Source organism: Spermophilus citellus (genome assembly GCF_964194105.1).
Source record: "Spermophilus citellus genome assembly, chromosome: 12".
NCBI classification, from domain to species: domain Eukaryota; kingdom Metazoa; phylum Chordata; class Mammalia; order Rodentia; family Sciuridae; genus Spermophilus; species Spermophilus citellus.
In genome coordinates, this window is record NC_138198.1 from 95,423,670 (window position 1) to 95,445,493 (window position 21,824).

At 35.6% G+C, this 21,824-nt stretch overlaps 1 protein-coding gene across 7 annotated transcripts in view; it reads left to right on the forward strand.

Moving 5' to 3' along the window:
- KIAA1328 overlaps nt 1-21,327 on the forward strand; it is a gene marked incomplete at its 5' end in the record, with an annotated part of 283,630 nt that extends 262,303 nt beyond the window's left edge. For all 7 annotated transcript variants that reach the window (XM_081262751.1, XM_081262752.1, XM_081262755.1 and 4 more), the window contains one exon: nt 18,723-21,327. In XM_081262751.1, coding sequence (XP_081118877.1) covers nt 18,723-18,933 — 211 coding nt within the window. In that variant the 3' untranslated portion in view covers nt 18,934-21,327. The remainder of the gene's footprint in view (nt 1-18,722) is intronic.
- Nucleotides 21,328-21,824: the final 497 nt, after the last annotated feature.

Here is a 21,824-nt window from a genome sequence, read left to right on the forward strand (position 1 = left end):
CCTCCTCTGAGTTTTGGTTTCTGCGTTGTTCTCTACAGCTTACTGCTTTTCCTTCTGGATCCAGCAGGTAACATTCCTTGGCTACAGTCTGCCTAACAGTGCTTTTCTCTCAAGACAGTAAAAGTTAGAATATATAAATTTCACTTGTCATTCTGCTTTCCGGTCATATTAAATTAGGCTTTAATTCATGATTAGTAGGAAGTTATAATTCTATAGAAAAGAGAACATTTTTTATTAAATGGCCATTATTTAACGTCATAATTTCACAAAATGATTGAGATGCTAGAAAATAAGATATCTTAAGTTTTCTAGTACTTGAAAGTATAGCATGGGAAGCAGAGGTGGTGGTGTTTTGTTTTGTTTTAATCTGTGTGTAGCTCCTACTGTAATAACAGGAAGAAAAAAATTTTTAATTCAATTTTTTGTAGTTGCACAAGGTATAATATTTGCTCAAATTTGCTTTCAATTTCAAAATCTCTAAGATCAATTACTTTGTTTTCATAGTGATAGTCTTACCAAAACTCCTAATGAACAACAAAAAACAAGAGTAGGCATCTTATGAACCATGACTGGTAGGAATTATTGAAGAAAATAGGGTAACTTTCAGGAGGTTCTTTCTGTGAAGACAACTCAGGACTATTAGCCAAAAGAGAAAATGATACAGGGCTACATTTCCTCATCCAGAACCCTTGGATATATTTTGAATTTCACTTTTTAAATAAAAAAAATATAATGGTACATATGACACATGTGAATCTGCATAATGTATAATTATTCACATTAAATGGAATAAACCAAGTATATAAGCCCATATCAGTTCAGGTCAGATTTTATGACTATAAAAGTTTGGGTTTGGTCTGATATTGCTATCAAAAAGGTTATTCAAAAAAACTTGAGTTTTCAGTACTATCAATATTTCACAATTGCAGATAAAGCTTAAGGATCAATTTAATCCTTGTATCACTCTTAGGCATTTTATTTTATTCATTTCTGGCTCAGGAATTTCCATAAAAGGCAATGTCTCTGCTTTCCTTCAAATCGTTTCTTGGTACTGTTCTTCTGGGCAAAATGCTCTAGGTTACACAGATTACAGAAGGAACCCATTAAAGTATTTTATACCCAGTAGCATTGAATATTAACTTGTCAGAGACATAAAAACAAACTGTTTTATAATTATAGTCTTAATATGAACAAATTCATAAGGATATTCAGTGAAAAATAAGACTTCTTCTCATATCAGTCTCCCAGCCAACTGTGCCCACCTTGGATTTAAGTACAGTTACTTCTGTGTCCTTTCAGGAATAATTATGCATATATGATTTAGGCTGTATATATGAATGCATGTATTATAGAACTGTTTGATGATAGGAGCAGTCTTAATGCAGTAAACCAGTCTACTAGTGAACAGACATTTAGACTTCTTCCACGGTTTTGTGATTACAAAAAATGCTGGGATGAATATTCTTATATGTGTATCATTTATACATGTGAAAAGATAACTATAGGATAAATTCCAAGAAATGGAATTGTGAGTCACAGATAAGTTCATTTTAAATGCTCACAGATATTGCCAAATTATGTCAGTAGAGATGTACAACTTATTTCCCACCTGCAATATTGGAAAGTACCTGTTTTATTCCTCTTTCAAAAATATAACCCAAAATTCGGTACTTTTCCAGTCTGACCTATAAGAATGGTATCTTGTAGTTGCAATTAACATTTCTCTTATTATAAATAATATTTCTAAAAAAATAATTGTTTTTGCTTTTGTCCATTTTTCCACTAAGTTGTTAGGATTTTTTTCTTTTTGACTTATGAAGACTAGCCGTTTTTGTAGTATGTCATGCATGTTTTTGCCAGCTTATTTTTTATCACTGAACTTAAGTTGTATGTCTTTTTTTCCCATGCAGAAGGTTCTCCCATACAAATGATTTTTCTTGTCTTTTGATTGGTTATACATTTGATCTATCTCTATATACATTTCATGTCTCTGCATTTCTTTCATTTCACTCTACATTCATTCCTGTAGTCATTTGTTAATGACACTATAATGGGACATTTATCTGAAATTTTTTCTGATCTATCTAGCCCTCCTTCCCTGACTACATCCTGCTTTCTAACAATAATTTTTAAAATAATCATAGCAATTGCAATTATTTATTAAGCACTATTCTATACCAGGCAAAGCACTGAAATCATGAATCCTCAGAAAGGTAGTAATTATTTTTACCCCCATTTTATAGATGAAGAAACTGAAGCTTAGAAAACTTAAGTAAGTTGCCCAAAATCCCATAGTTAGAAATTAATAGAACAAGCCTGGCATAATGATACACTCCTATAATCCAGCTACTCAGGAAGCTGAGGCAAGAAGATCACAAGTTTGAGGCCAGTCTGGGCAACTTAGCAAAACCCTGTCTCAAACTGAATTTTTTTAAAAAGGGGGGTAAAGGCTGGAGTTGTAGCTTAATAGTAGTGTACTTGCTTAGAACTTGTGAGGACTTGGGTTCAATCCCTAGTACCAGGAAAAAAAAATAACTTGATAGAGCCAGGACTCAAATCCAGCATCGAACTTTAGAGGCTGGCCTCTTATCATTACCTTGACTGCAGAATTTTTATAAATATTATTAATTTGGACCTATTATCAGATATTACATAGTCAGGTTATAATCAGCCTACTAGGATGACTAATTTATTACTATCCTTAAATAACAAATTTCAGGCATGAATATTCTCAAATTCTTCCATACTACCTGTGTCTCACTGATGTCTGAAAAACCATGCCTTTACATTATTCTGTTTCACATTACTATAATGAAATACCTAAGAAATGCTAACTTTATTTAAAAAAAACGTTTATTTAATTCTCTTTTGCATGCTGAACCACCAAACATATAGGCTTTGGTTAGGCTCGTCCTCCCTTTGCTGCATCATCTCATAGCAGATCTCAGTGGTAGGAGTGCCTATGAAAGGAAGATAAGGAAGATTGTCAAATAGGAAGCCAGAGAGATACAGGGTGGGACCAGGCTCAGGCTTTTATAACAACCTTCTCATGAGAACTAACCAGGTCCCATGAGAAATATCTCCATCTCTTCTAAGGGCATAGCCCCACTGACCCAAGGATTTCCCAATATCTCCACCTCTTAAAGGTCTATGACCTCCCACTACAATACTAAGGACCAACCATTTACATATGACTTTTTGGAGACACAGACAACATCCACATGGTAGCATTATTTAAAATTGTGTAAAAAGAACAAACATCTATTAGAAGTATATATACATGTGAATTTAACCTATTGAATTGTAGTTCATTTAAATGATAATTTGTCAGAATAACAGTTTCATTAACTGCATCTACTTTTGAAACCCTCAGCATAATAAATGATACTAACATATCATTTGGCATAGAAATGGCAAATTGGCATAGAAATAGGAATTAATTTTTCCAGCCATTTCAGTTTACCTGGAGCTATAGAACTAAATAGCATTAAGAAGTCAAAAGAGCATAATGGCTCCAAAAGCTGAGGCAGGAGAATCATGAATTCAAAGCTAGTAAGCAACTTAGCAATACCCTGTGTCTAAATAAAATACAAAAGGGGGCTGGAATATGGCTTTGTGATTAAACGCCTCTGGGTTCAATCCCTAGTACTAAAAAAAAAAAAAATGTCAGAAGAGAACCTGTAGGGTCTCTAACCTTTAAGACATCCTGTGCTGGATGATGCCTTTCTCATAGGCTGTGAGGACTGGTTGGCATAATGTGAGAAAACACTGCCTATCACATATGAATCTCTGAACCCTAAAGAATTCAGTATCTCAGAAAGGAAGAGAAACTAGATATTTATGAACCTTACCTGAGAATTCCTGAACCCATTAATGTGTCTTGCCATTTTATTTCTTCTCACTAAAGCAAGTCAGATTGACATATTTTACATCAATATAATAGAAAAGAAGTTCAAGAATGGCAAACTTAAAAGGAAATGTTTTCAAGCAGGTTGCCCTTAAATCAACGCTAATGACCAAATACTGTTTTTTTTTCTCATAACTATAACAAGAATACTAATATTAGATAGATTAAGATAGTAGAAGCTATGGGGAACTCTTAAAATTAGGGCAGTGGCATATCTATAAAATAGAACACTCTGCCCCAGTTTAGAAAAATTATGTAGATCTATATTCACTGTTGTGGAATGATCCCCCAAAGATGCTGATAAGTGCAAAGGCAGATCACAAATCCATACATAAGCATGGCCCAATTTAAGTTTGTAAATGCCTGTTTGTCCATGTCTGTGCACTTGAATATGCACATGTATGCATATAATTATACTAAAAAAGATTTGGAAGCATATATACTTAACTTCACCAGTGATTTAGGAGAAGCTGCATAGGGTTGGCATTTGTATGGGGAAATGGTGTGTTAAAGGGACTTTCTTTCTTATTTAATTTTGTGTATGTAAATTTTATAATGTAAGCACATTTTCATATTTGAACAATTAAAAGGATTTTTTTTTAGAAAATAACTGGAATAGTGTAGTTTCATTCACTATTTATTGAGTACTTAAACTTAAAGATATAATGGTAAGCCAAATAAATATGATTCTTATCCTCAGATAGTTTCTAGTTTAATGAGGGAGACAGAGTAAATAAATAAACTATAAAATTAAATAATGATAAATTAGTGATAACTGTTATGAAGAAAAATACAAGAGTATTATGAGAAAAAATAACTGGAGAAATCTAATTTTAGATAGTTGAGGTTAAGGAAGGCTTTTCTGAAGAAGTGATATTTCAATTGATTTCTGGTAGGATGAGCAATAGTCTTCCAAAAGAAGAATTAGATGGTTGGCATTCAAGTTTTCTTTTTCTTTTTCTTTTTCTTTTTTGCATGTGTGTGTGTGTGTGTGTGTGTGTGTGTGTGTTGCAGGGGATCTAACCTATGGCTTTAAACATGCTAAGCAAGCACTCTGACACTGAGTTTTTTGTTTTGTTTTGTTTTTCTCCCCACTACTAGGCCACTGAGCCATATCCCCAGCCTTTTTTATTTTTTTTATTTTGACACAGATTCTTCAGAGAAACAGAACTAGTAGGAGAGATTTATCTTTAAGGAATTGGCTCATGCAATGTGTGGGGTCGAGAAAGCCTGAAATCCACAGGGCAGGCTAGCAGGCTGGAAACTCTGGTGGGGAGGCAGGGTTCCTTCTCCTTTAAAACTTCAATCTTGGGGCTGGGGATGTGGCTCAAGCGGTAGCGCGCTCGCCTGGCATGCGTGCAGCCCGGGTTCGATCCTCAGCACCACATACCAACAAAGGAAGTCAGGACCTAATACAACATGATGAAGATTTGGGCCTACTTTTTTTTCTATTAGGTACAGGGACGCTGATCTAATTCCTAGGTCCATCATCCACCTTGAGTTGAGTTTTGCACAAGGTGAGAGAATGGTGGTTTAATTTCAATTCGATGCATATGTATTTCCGGTTTTCCCAGCACCATTTGTTGAATAGGCTATCATCTTACTAATGTATGTTTTCAGCACCTTTGTCAAATTAGGTCCTGACTTCCTTAACAAGACTCCTAAAGGGCAAGAAATAAAATCAAGAAATTAATAAATGGGTGGATATAAACTAAAAAGCTTCTTCTCCGCAAAGGAAACAATAATGTGAAGAGAGAGCCCACAGAGTGGGAGAACATCTTTACTACACACACATCAGATAGAGCACTAATTTCCAGGATATATAAAGAACTCAAAAACTCAACACCAAAAGAATAAATAATCCAGTCAATAAATGGGCTAAGGAAATGAACAGACACTTCACAGAAGATATAGAATCGATCAACAAATATATGGAAAAAATGTTCAACTTCACTAGTATTTAGAGAAACGCAAATCAAAACTACTCTAAGATTCCATCTCACTCCAGTCAGAATGGCAATTATCAAGAATACAAGCAACAATAAGTGCTGGTGAGGATGTGGGGGGGAAAGTACACTCATACATTGCTGATGGGATTGCAAATTGGTGCAACCACTCTGGAAAGCAGTATGGAGATTCCTTTAAAAAGTTGGAATGGAACCACCATTTGACCCAGATACCCTACTCCTTGGTGTTTTATTTTTTATTTTGACACAGGTTCTTCAGAGAAACAGAACCAATAGGAGAGATTTCTCTTTAATAATACCCAGAGATACAAACCAAGGTAAAATCAGCAGACTACTGTGACACAGCTGCATCAGTGTTGACAGCAGCTCAATTCACAATAGCTTAACTATGGAACCAACCTAGATGCCTTTCAACAGAGGAATGGATAAAGAAACTGTGGTATATACACACATGAAATATTAGTCAGCTTTAAAAAAGAATAAAATTATGGCATTTCCAGGTAAATGGATGGAATTGGAGAATATCATGCTAAGCAAAATAAACCATTCCCAAAAAACCAAAGGCCAAGTGTTCTCCCTGATAAGTGGATGCTGATCCATAATGGAGTGGGAGAGATGGGAAGAATGGAGGAAATTTGATTGGGCAAAGGAGAGGGAGGTGAGGGAACATGGGTGTAGGAAAGATGGTGGAATGAGATGGATATCATTACCCTAGGTACGTGTTTGACTGCACATATGGTGCAACTCTACATTGTATACTACCATAGCTATGAAAAGCTATGCTCCATTTGTGTACAATGAACCAAAATGCATTCTGCTGTCATGTGTAACTAATTAAAACAATTAAAAAAACTTCAATCTTAACTCTTAAGACCTTCGACTAATTGGATTAGACCCATCTACATTATGAAGGATAATCTGCTTTGCTTAAAGTGAACTGATTATAACCACATCTTTAAAATACTCTCACAGCAACATCTAGACTAGTGTTGTTTGACCAAACAACTGGGCATCATATCCACCCAGTTGACACATAAAATTAGCCACCACACTACCCTTGTTAACTGAATGTCTCTGGAGGGGATTGACAGGATCCATTTGGTATTTGTTAAAGTTCACTCTGGCTACTATGTGGAGGGGAACAGGAGTAAAATTTTAAAACTCTTGAATCTATTGTGGTAGTATAGATAAGAGAAGGTAATGACTGGAACTCAAGGGTTGAAATGGGATACAAACAATCAATACTATAAATGTATTTAGGATGTAGAAACAACAAGTACTGAGGGGAGGTATCAAAGATGACTCTAAGGATCTTGGCTTCAGTAGTAGAGTGGATGAAAGATGTTTTGTTTTGTTTTGTTTTTGTTTTTAATGGGAAAAAATAGAAGAGGAAGAAAATATAGCTATGAGAAAAGAGGTAAGTGTGGGGAAAGGTAAAGACTTAGACTTAAGAAATGTTATTTTGAAATGCTTTGAAATACCCAAGTGGAGAAATCAAGTAAGTGATTAGATTTCGAAGCTTGGGCTAAAGATAGAAATTTGAGAACTGGCACAGAGATGCTATGTAATACTGAGATCTCAAAGAGAAAAGACCTCTGAGCTAAGTACACAGGAATGCCAGTATATTTAAGTTAGATAGAAGAACAGCAAGCAAAGGCAGTATCGTTGAGGGATGGCCCAAAGCAAGAAGAAATGGAGGAGGTTGTAATGTCATGGAAACCAAGAGCAGAGAGACAAGTGTTTCCAGGAAGCAGACAGGGTCACTTCTATAGAATATGTGTGAGAGGTCAAAACAATTCAACTGTCCATTGGGTTTACCCAAAGAGGTTATTTTGTGACTCTTAAGAAGAACAGGTTCAGGAAAATGATCCAGAGAAAACCAGATTCAAGCAGTTGCAGACTGAATAAGGGTGAAAAACAGAGATAATGCATGCTACTGCTTTAGAAAGCTTGCTATAAAGAGAAACAAGTTAGGGTGGAAGCTAATGGGTGTTGTGTTTTAAGAGATTTCTTTTTAATTTGTATTTTCAAAGTTTTCAAACACATGCAAAAAGTGGAGAGAATTTAATGGATCTATAGGTTTTACAGAGTTTCAAAAGTCTTCGGTTCTGCCATTCTTATAATCTTCCCCCAAACTTTTTTCTTTGATGAATACTTTAAATCAAATTCCAGATATCATACCATTTTCCCAAAAAATACTTCAGTATGTATTTCTAACAAGATTTTTTTAACTTATAACTATAATACCATTATTCCAACAAAGTAAAATTCCTTAATATTAACTACCTATTTATCTTCTCAGTTTTCCTTGTTTCAAAAGTATATATTTGCCATTGCTATTGTTTGCATCACTATGTACTTATTGCATTTGGTTGATAGATCAAAAAAGTTATTTTAATCTATTACCACTTTTTCTTCCTTTTTAATGTCATTTATTTGTTGAAATAACTAATCATTTGTCATAGAATTTCTGGTTCTTGGCTGGTTGTATCCTTGAGATGTCATTTAGACTATTCCTCTGTACTTTGAATTTCATGTAAATTGGCAATTAGAGCTAGTGGTTTGATTAGGTTAAAGTTTAATTGTTCTAAGGCAAGAATCCTTCATAGGTGATGCTGTGTACTTTCTGTTGTAGCATATCAGGAAGAAGATAATTATTAGTTGTCCTACTTTTAGTAGTTTTAAGATATATCAGTGGACTTAGATGATGTCATCCTGATCCATCTATTATAAAGGTCCCCATCAACCTTTCACTTAATGGTTTTGGCAGCCATTGATGATTGTTGACTAGATCAGGGGTTGCAAAATGATGTTTTTTTTTCTATTGTTGTTCCCCCTGAATTTATTAGCTGTAATTTCTTTCTAAGGAAGACCTTTAAGGACAGATATTCTTAAATATTAAAAGATATTAAAGCATGTTTGAACGCTGATGGTAATGATTCAGTTAAGAGAGAAAATGTGAATTTGAAGAGGGGATGATGGAATGATGAAGATCCCCCAAGAAGGTATAAGGGGATAGGACTCAGAAGATAGGAAAAGGTCAGCTTTTGTTGGGAGATTGTCCAGTAATAGAGGAGGAAGAAAGAAGTTAGGTACAGATGCAATGAAGTGGTAGATTTGGTGGTAAGAAGAATACTGTAATTCCCTGTAGTTGATACTTTTTCAATGAAATATTGGTACAGATATAGCAAAAAGTGGGGAAATTAGAAATTATAAGTTTTAATTCTACCTTTATATTGAATGAAAACATTTTTTAAAAAATATGAAAATTCCTATAATACCAGTGTCTTTGTTGGCACCTCCAAAACTAAAATGATATTTTCACATAAATCTCATCTTCCAAAGGAATTCCTAAAAGCTGTCTAATCTGTTTTTGGAAGGAAATATCAAGAATTTTTTCAGCTTGATCTTTCTATCCATGTTTTCTCTATCCCTTCCTGGGATCTAACCTTGATTCCTAAAACTGAGCATTGTCTTCCCTCTTTGGTATGTTGGTTGATGTGCCCTTTTTACTCTTCTTACTTTTGATGTTCACATCTGTTATGGGGATCTCTTTTAAGCAATCAGCTTGGATTAATATCTGTGCTTATTTATCTAACAACTAAAGATGATATAGGATTACTGGCATTTCAGATCTAGCTAATGTGTATTATACAACTGATGCATCTGTTATCTTTCTTCTTAGTTAATATGTGATGTTGATTTGGATTGCATTCACACACATTTTTTAAAACTTAATTATTTGCCTCTAAGATCTTTTTCATTTCATAAATGCCTTACTTGTCTTTTTTCTCCCTGAGTAACTAGAACTGTGGATTGTCATTAACTTTGTAGTCTGTATCTTTCTTCCTATAACTTTAATCTGGGTATTCTGGGAAATGTGTTAGGTTCTGGCACCACCAGAATGCAAATCCTAAATCTGTTTCCACAAGTTTCCCTAACCTTAAAGCAAAACAATTAACATTTCCCTGCAGGTTAAATTTCTTATTGGCAAAACTTGAATGCCATAAGAATGCAAGATACATTCACAAAGCATGATTTTTTTTGTATGAAATGTTTTTACTAGTGCATTTTAGTTATACATAACAGTGGGTTTCATTTTGACATAATCATACATGCATGGAATATAATTTGCTTCATTTCAGTCCCTAATACTTCCTCATTCCCTCCACCATTTTCCTTCCTCTACTGATCTTCTAATTTTTTTAAATTGGTGCTTTAGATATACATAAAGGTGAAATTCACTGTATATGTATATAGCCTAATTTGGTCAATTTCATTCTGCAGTTCCTCCCTTTTCTGTATTCCTCTACTCCTCCTGATTGTTTTCCCTCCTCTATTCATCTACTCCCCTGCTCTCCCTTCTATTTGCAGGGGATACCCCCCTTTTTTTTCCTTCTTTTGTTCTAGTTTCCAAATATGAGAGAAAACAATTGGCCCTTAACTTTCTGGGTCTGGCTTATTTCACTTAGCATGATATTCTTCAGTTCTGTTGTGGTTTGGATGTGAGGTATCTCCCAAAAGCTCCTATGTAAGATAGTGCAAGAGGGTTTAAAGGTGAACTAATTGGTTATGAGAGCCTTAACCTAATCATTTCATTCCACTGATAGGGATTAACCACTGTAGGCCGGTGAGGTGTGACTGGATGAAGTGGGTCACTGGGGGCATGCCTTTGGGTTTCTCTCTCTCTACTTCCTGGTGTGATATTTCCAACTGCTTTCCTCTGCCACACATTTCCACCTTGAAGTCATGCCTCACCTCAGGTCCCAAGGAATGGAGCCAGCCATCTGTGGACAAAGACCCCTAAAACCCTGAGCCTCCAAATTAAATTGTTTTTGTCAGGTCTTTGGGTCACAGCAGCAAAAAAAAAAAAAATAAAAAAATAAAAAAATAAAAAAAAATCTCTAAAACAAGTTCCATTCATTTACCAGCAAATGCTATAATTTACATTCTTACTTATGGCCAAGTAAGACTCCACTGTATACACATACCACATTTTCTATATCCATTCATCTGTTGTTGATGGGTACTTGGGCTGATTCTATAACTTGACAATTATGGATTGCTCTGGCAGTAAACAATTGATGTTTCACTATAGTATGCTGATTTTAATTCTTTTTTTTTTTTTTAAAGAGAGAGTGAGAGAGGAGAGAGAGAGAGAGAGACAGAGAGAGAGAATTTTTTTTTAAATATTTATTTATTTTTTAGTTCTCGGTGGACACAACATCTTTGTTGGTATGTGGTGCTGAGGATCGAACTCGGGCCGCACGCATGCCAGGCGAGCGCGCTACCGCTTGAGCCACATCCCCAGCCCCTGATTTTAATTCTTTTAGATAAATATTAAGTATTGAAATAGCTGGGTCATATGGTGGTTCTATTCCTGATATTTTGAGGAAATCTCCATACTGTTTCCCAAAGTAGTTGTACTAATTTGAAGTCCCACCAACAATGTATGAATTTACCCTTCCCCCCATCCTCCTCAACACTTATCATTTGTATTCTTGATGATTGCCATTCTTACTAGAGTGAAATAAAAGGTTAGTCAGTATAGTTTTTGATTCACATTTCCCTGATTTCTAGGTATGTTGAACATTCTTTGATATATTTGTTGGCCATTTGTGTTTCTTCTTTTGAGAAATGTCTGTTTAGTTCTTTTGTCCATTTACCAATTGCATTATTTGTTTTTCAGTTCTTTTTCTAATATTCTGGATATTAATCCCTTTTCAGAGGAGTAGCTGGCAAAGATTTTCTACCATTATGTAGGATGTTTCTTTAAGCTCTTGTTTTCTTTGCTGTACAGAAACTTTGTAATATGATGTCACCCTACTTATTGATTCTTGGTTTTATTTCTTGAACGTTAGGAAGTTGGTGCTAGAGTGTTGTGCCAGTGTTTTCTTCTAGCAGTTGCAAAGTTTCTGGTCTAAATTCTAAATTTAGGTCTAAATTCCAAGTGGAGTTGACTTTTGTGCAGGGTGAAAAATAAGAACCTTGTTTCATTCTTCTACATAGGGATGTCCAGTTATCCTAGTACCATTTGTTAAAAAGGCTATCTTTTCTCCAACATGTTTTTGGCATTTTTCTTAAGTATCAGGAAAGCATGTTCTTAAAGTATGTTCTTAAAGCATGTTTTCAAATTAAGATCTTTATCAGAGTACTTACTCCCTCTTTCAAAGAAAATGAAATAACAGGGATTGTATTTATCCTTCCACCATTTGAAATGACTAAAAACAAAATATATGAAACTGTTTTTGCACATTGTACATTAAATGCACATGTCAGTTATCCCTGAAAGAGGAGAAACAAATGAAATTAGCAATACAATGACACTCTTGGACAGTATCTCAGGAACTTCTGTGGAGCCAAAGCAGTTCATTGACTTAAGGAGGCAGAGTTGGAAATCTGAAGAGGCCAAAACCGCTGGTGTCTGCAGGACAGAGTACTAAATAGGAGAGAACGACAAAAAGAGAGTATTCTTGATATCTATACATAAAGTTGTTCAAAAAGCTAAAATTGGGAGGAGCATAGATAGTTAATTTAAAACAAGAAAAATTATTCAAGGTGTTTCTCCTTCACTCTTGATGGGTTGAGCACTGTTAGAGATTCAGTTCAGTGATACTGAGTCAGTACCAAGTCAGTGACCATGACTGGAGATTTCTCCTCTAGGAATAGTTTTATGTGGAACAATGACAGGCATGAATGTTTTCAAAGAAGTTGACAGAACACTAATTCAGTACAACCTGAAGTGGAATCTGCTGAAATGAATTATAATTGGTGACAGAAAAATTATGGATACAAAAGAAAAAGGTTTAGATAGATTTACAAAGCTTGTGAAAATGTAAGGGATTTAAAGTTTATGGTTATTCATTATGTTATTCATCAGCTTCTTTGAGGAAAAACATTTTAATTTAACATTTGTTATTGAATCAGTAGTGTCAATGGTGAAATTTATTTGTTTTCATGGAATTAACCATCACTGGTTCCTTGAATTTTTGTGAGAAATAAAGGACAAATGTCATGACTTGTGACAGTCACAAGTGACATAGCAGTGGTAAAGTTCTTTTGTGATTTTCTTTTAAGTTCAGAATTAAGAATGAAATTTTTCTGAGAAAAAAAAGTTTCTTACAACTTGAAAATAAGCTTACTCTTGAAAATAAGCTTTTGCTTTAGACTTTAGTGTTTCTTAATGAATTCAACCTAAAATTGCAAGGCACATCGATGCTTATGTATAAACTTATACTGTGATAGTCATTTTCAATGACAGCTAACCTTACCTGAATCACAGGTAGTTTCATACTGTTTTATGTTCTTCTGTTGTCAGAAGTTTAAACAAGAAGTGAGACCCCTATTCTCCACAAACTGGCAGCAGATATATTTTCTGAGCTCAAACTACAGATTTGGGGCCTGAATATAAGGACAAAGGAAATTTCTCTATTGCAAATTCTATTTCACTGTGCAATTAAAACTTCTACCTAACTATCAATTGAAAGTGATTAATTTGCCATGTAATGACAAACTAAAAGGAACATCAGCAGAAAAATCCAGTATAATTCTACAAATGTTCACCTAAAATCTTATACTTATGGACTAATAACTATATTTGATATGAGCTATCTGTATGAAAAGACATTTTTCATGGATAAAATATATAAACTTCTTATTATAGTTCAGCATTAACAGGTGAACATTTTCAATTTGGATGGCAGTGATCATTAATTTTGAACCCCAGATAAGAGAAATATTCTGCCCACTCCCCCCTAAATTTCCACTTTTCTCAGACCTAAATTTTTAAACTATGTATTTGATTATTATTCTTTAACATTTTGTCAACAAAAATGTTTTTTGTCAACATTTTTGTTGACAAAATGTTATGAAATATATTCTTTCCTTTATTAATTAAGCATATCTTTGTTGGGGCTGTAGCTCAGTGGCAGAGCTCTTGCCTAGCGCATATGTGAAGCACTGTGTTCGATCCTTAGCACCACATAAAAATAAAGGCTATCATCTACAACTACAAAAAAAATTTTTTTAATTATATCCTCTTATGAATTTGCCTCTTGTCCAGCAAAGCCTAAAATATGTACTACTTGGTCTTTTATGATTTTTTTTAAATTCTGGTTCCCATTCTTAATTCTCACAGACTTTAAGAACTAAGATATAGAATTTATCACTACCTAGGGCCTATACTGTCTACTGGGTGAGACACATACAGGACTGATCCAAATAGCCTGAAAGTGCTTTTAAAATTTAACTGTTGGGATAACAGTGCCTCAAAGAAGACAGGTTGAAATTTATCAATTCTGGTTGAACACAACAAAATCAACATTCTTCTTAGAATTTAAGTAAAATCCAGAGTCTCATAGCATGACATTAAAAATGTCCAGGATACAGTCCAGAGTTACTCAGCATATGTAGAATATTGAACATCTCAACTTACAAGGAAAAAGATAATCTATGAATGCCAAACCAAAGAATTCAGTAATACTGAAATTATCAGACAACTTTAAAGCAACTTGTAACTATGCTTCATGAAGTAAGGGCAAACATTCTTTAGATTGTATCGAAAGATATAAAGTTTTAGCATAGTAATAGAAGATATAAAGAAGAATCAAATGCTTATTTTAGAACCAAAAACATAAAATAACTGAAATAAAAATTCACCGGATGGGCTCAATAGCAAAATAAGAATGACAGAGAAAAAAGTCAGTGAATATGTGGGTAAACCAATAGAGACTATCGACTCTGAACAACACAAAGGAAAATTTAAAAAAAGAAAAAGAAAAAAAGAAACAAAACCTCAGGGACCTGTGAAAGAATATCAGAAAGAGAAGAAAGAGCATTAAGTAGGGGGAAAAAAGCACTAGAAGAAAATTTCTCACATCTGGTGAAAGAAGATTTAAGAAGCTCAGCAAGTTCAAACAAGATTAACTCAAAAGAAATCCATTCCAAACATCATAATTAAATGTCTGAAAATTAAAAAGTAGAAAAAATACTGGAAGTTGCCAGAGAAAATTGACAGCACATAGAAGAACAATGATTTGAATGACTATGTGTTTCTCATCAGAAACCTGGGGAATAGAATGATGTACAGTAGTTTTAAAGAGTTGAAAGAACTATCAAGCCAGTGAAAGTATCTTTGAAGAATAAAGGTGAATTAATTACATTCTCAGATGAAAAAAAAAAAAAACTAAGAGAATCCATCATCCAGCAGACTTGCTGTAAAGAAATACTGAACTGTCCCTGTTCGCAGATGAAATGATTATCTATTTAGAAAGCCCATGGACTCTACACAAGCCTCTTAAAACTAAGCAAGTGTAAAAGGGTTGCAGGATAAAAGGCCAGCGTACAAAATGTGATCATGTTCCTGTATACCAACAGTGAAAACTGGAAAGTGAAATTAATACCAATAGTAGCATTTACAATATTTCCAAATAGTTGAAACAGTCCACCTATAGGTAGTTTCATTCATAATAGCAATGAAAAGATTTAGAAAATTCCTAATAATAAGCCTAAAGGAAAATATAGAACCTCACTGAAAATATATTTCCTAGATAAAATGATTAAAATGACACATATTTATTTCTTCTCTTTTTTGAGATAACAACAAAATGAGAATAAAATGAGTTCTTGAGTAGCTAATCAAAACTAAAATATTCCTAAGAAGTACAGATGGATTAAGTTCTTTTAAAAAAATTGTAGATGGACAGCATTTATTTTTGTATGTGTTACCAAGGATTGATCCCAGTGCCTCACTCATGCTATGCAAGTGCTCTGCCACTGAGCCCCAGCCCCAGCCCTGGATTAAGTTCTTCACTGTAAAAGGAGAAAAGCATGAGTACTGAAAGACTTGCAAATTTGATAGTGTTGAAACAGTGTCTCTTTGATGGCCTCTACTTTCCCTGAAGTGGGAAGCAAGGCCATCTGTTTAGGATAAATAGTGAAAAGTGGAAATACAGAATAAAAAAAAATGTTTAACACTCACTTAAAGTTAGTATATGGAGTACATTCTGAGCATTGACTGAAGGAATAAGAGATATGCTTTATTACATTTCAAAAGACTTTTGAGTTTAATTAAGTACTCTTTAATAGGGAATTGGTTAAAAACACTAAAGTATATCCAGAAGATGAAATAATCTGAAATCATTAAAAATAATGTAAAATATTGCTATGGAAAAATAGTCCCAACATATTAAGTGGAAAAGTAATTTATAGAAACTGTGTAGAAGAAATTATGGATGAAAAATACTTTTCATAATGTTTGAAATACTTTATGAATTTCTCAAAGACTATTTGTCCAAAGATTTTAAAAGTTGCCTAGGGAAGAAAATACTAAAACTTAAACCATGAGACTGCTCATTTCTTCAACAAATATGTAACACCTGCCTTGCAACAGATACCTTTACTTCTCACTAGAGATAGCAGCAATAAACAAAATAATTACCCTATCCTTATGAAGCCCACTATACTAGTAAGGGAGATAGGCAATTAATATTAAATAAATATTTGTATAAAGATATATGCACATAACATTCTAAATAATACTGAGTGATATAAAGAAAGTAAAATACCATAAATCAGTAACGTGACTATCAAGTGATAGTTATTTTGGATAAAGTGACTAATGAAGGCCTTCTTTGAGAAGGTGACATTTAAATAAAAACATTAATGGACAGACAGAATAATCACAATTTAAAAGAACTGCCTAAGCAGAAGGTACAACACAAGCCAAGGCTCAGAGGTAACAATCAAGGGCAATAGCAGGTTTTTAATCTGAGTAAGTGGATTGATGGAGACTAGAATTTGCAGAAAAAAAAATAAGAGTTCTGTTTTGGGTAGCTTGAGATGTCTATTATACATCTAAGTAGAGATATGAGTAGCGGTTGAGTATGAGTCTGGAACTCAGGGGCAAGGTCAATGTTATGCCTAAACATTTGGAAGTTATTGACCTATAGATATTAAGAAAGGCCACAAGAGTAGACAGGATCACTAAGATATGAGAGCTAAGGATTGAGTCCCGGGACATTCCAAGAAAGGTATTGGTGATCTAGAATAGCAGTCAGAGAAGGTCTACTAAAATCACAAAAGATCAAAAAAGGAGTGGGAGAGGGGAACTCTGGAATCATGGTTAGCTTCCCATGGAATACAGCCTATGGAATAGACCATGAAATCAGTTACATATGTCCAGGCTATTCTTGTACATCATCTCAGACTAGCCCTTTCTTAAGATGGGAGCATGAGGACAAGTCAAATCAGCAAAGGCTACTACATCTTGGGTTTTATCACATATATCTTTCTAGCTCAGAGGCAAAGAAAACTAGAAAGAGCTCTAGGAGAATAGAATTAATGTCACCACAGCCTGGTCAGAATAGGATTGGTAAAGCAGATGAGATAAGCCTTCCGCTTATCACTGTTCACAATGAAGCTGTTGAAGTCAGCCCCTGTGCCCAAGAAACTCACAAGGCTGGCTCTGTGAGGAACAGAGGCAACATAGTTAATGCTCATGGCTAAGATAGGCCAGGTGTTTCAAAGAGTGTTATTTTATGGATCTGAATAAGTGATATATCCCTTTAAATTCTTCAAACATCAAAAACTTTCAGCAGGGTAAGACCAAACTGATCAACATTATAGCTGCCTATCACATATCACCTCAATAAACTAAAGCACACTGCTCACAGAACATAATCTGATAAAGACACTGTTTTTTTCTGATGTTTAGTGAAAAATTCCATAGAAATTCATTTTCATTTTCCTTTATGTCATATGTAATTCTTGTGTTAAATTGGGTGATTTTCAAACTTTCCTTTTTAAAATAAGGTTTGTTGCTTTTTAATCTTCCAAATTATTTGGTCTCTTCTGATAGTAAAAGTATGGTCAATATACTTAGTAAATTAAATAAACTAAAGGTAGAACTGAAATCTAAGCCCTGCCTACCACAGACTTTCTGATTCTTCTCCCACAGTGTAATCCATGGTTAAATGTTGCTTCTAGAGAAATGGAATTTTTATGGTAACCGCAGGACCATACAGATAAGCATTTGTACTTTAGATGAATTTTGCAGGAAATATAGCCTGATTACAACTAATTGTACTATTTTAACTAAAATATAGTTGGACACAAACATTTTCTTCTTTTACTTTGGTTATATTTTTTATTTATCATGGTGAAAAGATTGCGAACACACTAATCTGGGAAGTCAAGAGGTCTTTTCCTAAAAACCCCTTGGCTCTGCCAATGACTTGCACCGTGACTCCATTTCATGTCTACCTCTCTGGACCTTAGTTTTCTCATCTGTAAAATAAGAAAATTATTACAAATTATGTGGAAGACCCATTTCTCATGGGGTAGGTATTGCTAGTGTTTGCCAATACCCAATTCCCTTCCCCTTTTGGTAGAGACATGACTGGTTCTGACCAATCAGATATGACAGGAAGCATTATATCAATTCCAGGTGATGGAAAACCTACATATAATTCCTCAGTCTCTCTGCCCTGCCAAGACGGTAGAGAAGCCCATATGTTCCAGGGGATAGATCCACTGTCTGCCTGGACTTTCTTTGCAATAAGTTGTATCATTACTGTTATTGTGATTACTTTTCCCATTCCTTAGTCTGTCCTCATAAGTTAGAAAGTAATGTTAAGGGGTCAGCAGAAGAGCTTACAAGGCAGCAGGGACCTTGTTTTTGAAGTCCTTCTGGTGTTTTCCATCCCTGAAGTTCCCCCAAGGAAGCCTCTTACACATGATATGACCTGTGTAAGATGGGCTTGCCCTAGACAGCCCACCTCTCCTGGGCTTCTTGTATTCTAATGTTCTAATAGTCTGATCCTTTGCTGACTGAGTTGTGTGTCTTACAGGTATGAGACATCTCTGTTGGATTTGGTTCAGTCTCTGAGTCCAAATTCTGCTCTCAAACCTCAGCCCCACACCTCCAAAGAACCCGTGGCCTGGAATCGCAGTGCTTTTCGACTCAGTTCTCAAAAGTCAACCTGGAAGAAGATGGGGGCACGCAGGACCCCTGAAGACCTGGAAGAGAATCAAATTCTGGAAGATATATTTTTCATTTGACTCCAAAGCACATGCTACAAAATTTGTGGGTTTCTTCACCTACCAATCTAGGATGTTAAATTATTTCATTGCAAAGTGTTGTATCTCTCCTTTTACAGGAACCTGTCTCACTGGCATCTTGTTGTATATTGAATATAGAAATCTTTCTAACAACCCACAGTGTTTTGGATCAGACCAATCAGTAGAAACACACTAAAGGGAGGTAGGCCAGGGGATGGTATCTTTTCTAAGCCAAACGGAGATTAAAAATGTAGGGTACTTTCTACATGAGAGACACCATTGCATAGCCAACATCATTTCAAGAGTATTCCCTCCTCAACCTTCTGCTAGAAAAGTTGATTCTCTTTTGTACATAAGGAAAATCTTTCCACTCTAAGGTGCCTCAAATATAAAAGCAGCCCTTTGTAACAAGCAATTTCAGAAAGATTTTTTTTTTTACCTTCTTCATCCTTTTCTCTCACCACCACCTCTATCTAAGTATGGTCAATGAATTCTGAAGTTGGAGCTGGTACCCCTACCATCACAAGTAACACTGGGGACCAAGTGTCAGTCAGTCTTAGTAGTCATCAGCCTGGTGGCTGCCAGTCCCATTACCAAAAGGCTTAGTGGTCTAGAACTTGTATTAAGCCACCCAGCCAATCCTTGGAATTGGAATTTAATCCAAGAAGCATTAAATCATATATTTACCTGGGGAAATCAAGTGGACAGACAAGTCTGAAACACTTTTCCTATTAATGTTCAGGTACCCCTTCAGTTTCTCAGGATGAATATAAGCAAGCTCTAGGAATTTCCTGTTGACCTAAATGTGAAGTTTGTTCATCCATTACTTGTGCTCTTGTGAACCTGCCATGGTTATATCTAAGGAAGATGGCACTAAAGGGAGAATGGCATCCAGCAGCTGCAGGCTGATTAGCTTCCTCTAGCCCTCTCTTGCCCTCCAAGAAGATGAAAGACCCCCAGTTGGACCAGGCCCTGCATGTGCTCAGTCTACGAAATCCATGCGGAGCAGCCTCCTTGGCTAATTATAGCTACTCCCTTGAAAAGTTGAAAATCAGTGCAGATTCCAATTTCCTTTTAAAGTTCACCCCTATAAAAGTAACCAAATCAGTCTTGTCCCATTTCAAAAAGCCTTTGGAATACTGAGCTTTCTTTGGTGTGACAGAAATGGGTAGATGGCAAACTGAGAAGCCCTCAGACATTTTCTCAGTTAAGTTTCCAGAACTATCATTTCCCTGCCCCATGTGTCAAGACCAGCTCAAGTGTACCTTTTTCCATTAGATCAGCCTAAATACAGTCACCTGTTTTGAACCCTGGTGTCCTTACTATTCTCTGCAGTGAGAGAATCCAGAGGATCAAGGAAAGAATTATTATTTCTGTAAGAGGCTTGCTTACCTTTAGAAGAATCATAATCACAAAAGGCTTTTTTGAGTCACATGCCAGTGAATGGAGTTTAATTGCTTTTTAACCTCCCCTAAATGGGAAACTTGAAGAGAAAAAGATGGATTTTCAGCAGAGCATCAATCAAGACAGTTGTCTTATGCCAAGTCCCCCGCCAGTTGCTTTTCTCTATCCTGTAGACGTTTTATTGGTGTTGGTGTAAGGATTATAGGATGTGGATTTGTATAGAATCTAATATCTCCATGACTAATTCATAATATATGTTAACATTTTAATCTGATTTAAATCTACTTTGAAGTATATATGCAGAAACTTGAGGCTTATCTAATTGCAGACTATCCTACTGAGAGAGGGTCTAGAACAACAGAACCTTCCCTCCTCCAGTTTGTCTCCCAATAGTGGCTGGTTGGATATTGCTTTCAGCCTCTCACTGTTTCCCCAAAGCAAGACTGGATATTTATTGAGGGTGCTACATGTAGTGCTTCCACATTGTCCACCCCGGTACCCACCACCCCATGAGAGAAAAACCAATCAGTGTCTGTAAAATGGAAAAGGACAGAGCAAGTCCATTAAAACTCCCTAAGGCCCAAAGTGCTTGAGTTAGAAAGTCAAAGTTAATCAAGGAAAAAGGTTTTGCTGATGTCAGCCTTCAGGAGGCACATTTGTGTTGATCCAAACCCAATCCCCATAGTGGAACTTATTCAGAGCACCCCGAATGTCATGAGGAGAGAAGAACCCTCTCCCCATGTGGAGCCATTCTTTTTACTTGGCTCTCTGCTTCTAGCACCAAGTTCATCCTGGAGATTTGCTGGCCAGAGACTGGGAAGGAGGGGAGCCCTAAGGGAGCAGAGCTGGGTGCAGTCTGCTAAGGAAGGTAGAGGCTCTGTCAGACTCCTCTCAGCTCACACTTTATCCTCAACTCAGTGTGTGTTATTTTAATGTGGGCAAATGTTTATAAATATATGGAATTATAAGCTAATAAATTATCTCTGTGGCTGTTTTCCCCTTGTGGTTTTAATACTCAATTATCTCCTTCAACATCCCTCATCAGATCAGTGGTCTACAGCTTGAAAGCAAGAACTGAGCCCCAGGTTAACAAAATATTTTCCTCAGTACTTGTTAAAGCAACAGGAGCTTGTGGTCAAGCAGAAGAAAGGAAATTGTGTGCCATGTCATCACATTGACACCAAGCCTCCTATGGGTTCCATGGTTGCTGGATTCAATCTATACACATCTTTAAGTCTCTTTTATGTGCCTATACCCATAGCTGCTCAGCAAGGAAGAATGTCACAGCACTTAGAGACAGGAGACATAGTCCTTCCTAAGTTAGCTTTATATGCTGGAAGAACGGGTGTGAGGGTTTGTGTGCTCGGAATGCCTGGTTCTGAGTTCAGACTCATGGATGCAGCTGGACAGCCAAAGACCCTGTCATGCCTCCATCCCTCAGAAGCAGAGATGGGAAGAGCAGAATCATAACTCAGCCAGCTCTGAAG